The sequence below is a fragment of the Limulus polyphemus genome, unplaced genomic scaffold, assembly GCF_000517525.1.
Source record: "Limulus polyphemus unplaced genomic scaffold, Limulus_polyphemus-2.1.2 Scaffold5584, whole genome shotgun sequence".
Classification (NCBI taxonomy): domain Eukaryota; kingdom Metazoa; phylum Arthropoda; class Merostomata; order Xiphosura; family Limulidae; genus Limulus; species Limulus polyphemus.
The window spans coordinates 58,816-64,423 of NW_013671194.1; the positions used below are offsets into that span (position 1 = coordinate 58,816).

General features: G+C 30.6%; 1 protein-coding gene across 1 annotated transcript in view; it reads right to left on the reverse strand.

Annotated features, from left to right (window-relative positions):
* The window catches only part of LOC106472758 (ubiquitin carboxyl-terminal hydrolase 27-like), a gene marked incomplete at its 5' end in the record, with an annotated part of 13,265 nt that extends 7,961 nt beyond the window's left edge, over nucleotides 1-5,304 (reverse strand). The window contains 2 exons of the mRNA XM_013933415.1: nucleotides 1,719-1,816; nucleotides 5,205-5,304. Coding sequence (XP_013788869.1) covers nucleotides 1,719-1,816; nucleotides 5,205-5,304 — 198 coding nt within the window. The remainder of the gene's footprint in view (nucleotides 1-1,718; nucleotides 1,817-5,204) is intronic.
* Between the last annotated feature and the right edge of the window lie 304 nt (nucleotides 5,305-5,608).

Consider the following 5,608-nt stretch of genomic DNA (forward strand, 5'->3'; position numbering starts at 1 on the left):
TGCTATTTTGAAATAAGTTCTTAAACATATCTTTCCTAAAACACAGAACAGTAAATAAAGAAGTAAATCAAACAATAATCTCTACTAGTTACGACTTTTGTACTCGGTTGCTGCTTTACATAGGTTGCTAAGCCTTTTAAAATTTTGTATGTGGAGAATATGAAACAAAATATACATTTAAATAACTAAAAACTTATAAATTACTACATTAATACCATAGAATTCCACTATAATTTATCAAGTTTAGTAACTAAGACGTATTTTAATTTAAAAAAAATTAAATTTTGAGCAGACTAAAGACACACCCTACCTCATTGAAATATTGGTTCAAAAGAAAGAAAATTGCACCAAGTCCGTTAAAATAGCTGAGAAAGCCAATAGTAGGACATTCTGAGCTTCCAATTGGTTATTCATGTCATATATATATAGAAATAAGTGTATATAAGGGAGAGTTTCCAAAAATGGAAAGAGGTGGGCAGGGTGCCACTGTGTTTGATTTATTAGGTGAGCAATATCTTATTTTATATTCTAGCTTGTCAATATCGGTAATTTGAGTTTCTAATTTGTTCAAAACTAGAGACTTAGTATTTTGACTTCACAAACATCTAATCTGAATCAATGTTGCATTCAACATACCACGTGACCCACAAAATTCGATGTTTATCTGTGTTTTTAATATTTGCTTTTAGATTAAGAAATTGAGTAATATACAGTACTAAAATCTGAATTATAATCTACAGTTTGATACCAAACTTACTGACATAAATTCATGAAATGGTAGTTCAATAAAATTTTGAATGTGAGTCAACAAACGCGATGACATGGCCTTTAACCCATGACCTGTCTCAAAAGGGTTAAACAAATTTTAAATATATCTCTGTAAAAGGTTGTAACATGTGCACTTTGACCTACCTGTTGTGTAAAAGGTTGTAACATGCGCACTTTGACCTACCCAATGTGAAAGGGTTAACACCAGTCTTACAAACTCATAACACTTTAATTATTAGCCAAACCACAACACAAGTCATCCATATATAACAGATATAAACCAAGATGTGATGCAATAGAATTGCTTTCAAATCAGTGTGTGTGTGTGAACAAGTACATTAATGTAAAAACGGTGTTTTATAACTTCTAAGAATAACATCTAGGACCCACAAAAATAAAACCATTTCTTCTTTTTCAGCTAAGAACTTAATTTTCAGTCAATCAGGATAACTCAAAACAAACGGATATGAGAAAACAGGGCATTATAGAAGGGCAATCTAATCCTAATATGGAAAAAAAAACATCTTTCCGTTTCCTCAGCTCACAAAAACTCAACTTGCGACTTTGTGATATTAATTCTAAACTATTAGAAATTCTTAACACCACACAATTGTTCTTAAGCCCATCTTCCCTACTTACTTAAATTGAAAACAGTTATGGAAAATGCTAACTGTCAAACTATTGTATTTTAAATGTATTTTTTCGTTAGGTGAAAAACTGTGGCGACAAGATTCAGCAAATTTAAATGGCAAAAGTTTCACAGCATCTTTATCTTTAGGCCTTGAAAACAAGAAATGTGTACATAACATTCCATAAAAACTACAATTGATGAAGGGAGAAAGCTTATAAAGCAAACAGAATGTATCATATTTTAATAAATTATTCAGATTATCTGTTAAAGTGCCATGATTCTCCTCCTGAACTTCCAACTTGAACAAACAGATACTAACCTGTAGAACTGGGTCCATTAATGGAAGACTGAAGATGTAGACTGGGTCCAAGATCCAGCGATATGTCCCAGAATGGATCAATAGTTGTGGACACACCTCTAGATCAAAATACACCATTAATACCAACAGTTTTAGAACAACACCAACATTATAAAGATTTCAATCTACTAAGGCTGTTACAATAAAAAAAAAAGGCAAGTGCCTCCTATTGAATGGCTCTCGACAATATTTTGTCAACAGTGCTGTAGCTACGTGTGAAGTAATGAAGTATCCAAGTGGCTTTGGAGCTGTGGTTATTTACATTTTAAGGTTATATTACAGAAACTATTAGTCATTTACTGAAGTTGTATCCATCATAATGCTTTAATTGGGAGCTGTGGTTATTTATTAAAGCTATGTTCATCATATTGCTCTCATTATTTACTGAAGATGTATAACTTAGATAAATCATTTTTAGATTAGAAGCTTAATTTTGATAGTAAATTGCTTCTTTACGGGTCAATATAACAATTCTGCCTCTTTCTACTGTCTGCAAGTGTTCTTAGAATATACAACATCTAACTTAAGTGTATTTGAAGCAATTTCTTAGTTTCGGTAAAGAAAACATTTACCAGTAGTTTACTTTGAGCAACGTGCTTCACTTGGATACTTCATTACTTCACATGTAGCTATAGCACTATTGACAAAATACTGTCTCAATTAAACATTATGATGGATACAGCTTCAGTAAATAACTAAATCATAATGCTTTAATTATGAGCTGTGGTTATTTACATTTTAAGGTTATATTACAGAGAATATTAGGGATACAGCTTCAGTAAATAACTAATAGTCTCTGTAATATGACCTGAAAATGTAATAAAATTTTTATTGATAAAAGTTGCTTGTTGAGCACCACTGAACTCTTCTTTGTTCTTAAAGCAAAACTGGATGTAAGTATGCAAGATGTACAACTTTTTTCATACAAGGGTAACTCCAACAGTACAAAATCTGCTCAGTACTGCAACACTTATTAACTAGAACACTTATACGTTTTAACCGAGCATTTAGCTTAAGCAATTTTCAATTCCCTTATATTTAGTACCGGACAACGAGATTATAACTCAGTAAACAATAATTATTCGCAGCTATTAACAAAATATGTGATCAACTAATTTACAGACCGATTTAAATACAGTCATAGGAAAAACTTTTTTACAAATACAATAACAAACTTGTTTACATGATCATAGCTACTGTGACAAAGATCTTAATGGCACCCAGTGTCAGTCATTTTATTTCACTGTGACAGTAGTGATACAATTTACTTTAAGGGGTTTGAGTTGACATCATTTATAAATAAACTTGAGAGACAGCTCAAGTTAACAGAAGGTACATAAAATATAAAGACAATAATAATTAACTCTCTCACAATAGGTAGGTCAAAGCTCACATGTCATGACCTTTTACAGTACCATTCAAAATTTAATTTAAACTACTATATTATCAATGTATATTAATAAACGTGGCATTAAACATAGTTTACAGACTGCGTTTTAATATATGTTTTTATTTCTTAATTTTAAATGTATATATATAAATAAATAAAATCTAAACTTCTGTATTGTGTGCAACTTCACTAGTCCAAACTTTCTATTTCTTCCAGGCCACATGCCATGCCTCCTGTTGTCAAAACTTGTCATACGTTCTCTCTGATGTTTGCTATTACAATAAAAAAAAGAAATATAGTACTTTCATCTGATGTCTTATTCAAGGTTTTACACTTGTACAATTCAAATTGATGTCAAAACTAATTCAACATAATGATTATGTGGTCTGAGAAATTATTTAGTTATCCAGTTTAGAATATGAAATATTTCTCTATATATGTATAAAATAAAATGTCTTAAAACTTTATCTGGCTTTCTAACTAAAATAGAAATGTTTAAAATAATTCCCCTACCTACTGAAGCAGAACTTCAACAATGGCATAAAAAATAATGACACCAAAGTCTGCTTAGACCCTATAGCTGTCAGTTAAGTAAAACCTATCCCCTCTGTCGGTTACACATAATACTAATTTTTGCATTTTAATTAATTTTAAAACAGTAGAACTATGTTTTATCTGTTACTTTTTTTTGCCTTAACTCTATACAAGCTCGGTCAATTTGACTGACCTTGTAACCACCAAAAAAGTATGAAATAAATATAAACTTTTTTTTTTCATTTTAAAATTTATGCACATTGTAACAGACAAATACACAATATTTTTACAGCCTAAGTTTACAGATTTTTTCATTTTAAAATTTATGCACATTGTAACAGACAAATACACAATATTTTTACAGCCTAAGTTTACAGATTTTTTCATTTGGTTTTTTATTTACAGTTGAACTTTAACCTTCTTAGACTATGGCAATAGCTATTAATTATGTTTGCCAACTTTTTGTGGACTACAGATCCTGTTGCAAGCATGCTTATTTCAAATTACACAACTGTGCTCGAGCTGTCATTGATCACGAGTATTTTGTTTATTTCACTTAAAATTACTGATAAGTTTACTAAACATTACAAGTTCTTTTAACACAAAAAATCTGATTTTTTTAATTAAGTTATTTTGCTAAAGACTTGTTAGTGAACATATGGAGTCAAAGTGTTGACTAGTCTTAGTGCAAGGTGAATTTCATGTTAAAATTAGAAACACTTTTTCATCTTAAAGTTTTCAAATGTTTTTTTTTTTAGAAGCTTGTCAAATTTCATGAAGATACAAGTAAAACATTAAAAGTTATAGTATGGATACTTTCGTGGTTACAAATTTGGTCAAAAAGACAGCCCTTATGGAAAGAGTTAAAAGACAATTAAAGAATGCTACTTTACATGCCAAACTCGTCATGAAATATGCAATTAAATAGCCAGCTTGGCAATTGCAGTTAAGGCAGCCACCAGATGGCACGGAACAAATTTTATCATTCTCGTAAAGACAGGGAGTGGGTCATCTTAATAACAATATAGGATCTTTGAGTAAACTCCTCCAAAACAATTTTAATAAATAATTGTCTACTTCATATATATTCTCCTTAACTTACCATCAGCTCCTATTTGATTATGTTTCCGACTCCTATCATTTTTGATAAATCTAACTTTCAAGCTAATTAGACAAGAGGACAAACCACTAATAAATTTTTATTACTACTTGGTTAACTTGGAATTGAACTTAAATATCGCGAGAAAATACTTGTTTTATTGGGTAAAATTAGTGTTCTAAAAACATAACGGTAACACACAAAAACAATTACTTTGCTTTTGCGATAATCGAGTAACTGCATATACAGCTTTTAATACACTAAATTATGTATTGCTAACACTTAACATTAGTTTATGTCTACTCAAGTTTTCAAGGGTCATTTATATAGAGAAAGATACAAAGACTGTAAAAGTTAACCATTCAAAACTGTTACAGAGGGAAAACATTTATATGGTGGTCACAATATAGTAAATCGGTATTACCTGCATGCCTGACAAACAACGTCTGACTGAAGACCTCCCGTAAATATCTGGTCAACAATACAATTACAATGATGTGGGCTACTAGATAAGCCATTTGTACCTGGAAGAGAAATAAGATACTAGTGCTTAAGGCACGCACCAGCTGAAATTGTATTTAGTGGTAGGAACAAAGCAATTAAAAACAACTTACAGAGGTTTCCTATATCATCAAGAACTACTGTGATGTCATTAAAAGCGATTTCCAAATCAAATATGGTAGAAAGGAAAACTGGAAAAATCACTATCACCCAACTAGTGATCAATAAATATTACATGAAGTATAAATGTAAATCAAGAAACCGTAGTTTAGAAATATTAATGCTTTTATTTTTTGGTGAAAAGTGTAGCTAGCTGATTACAAGCTA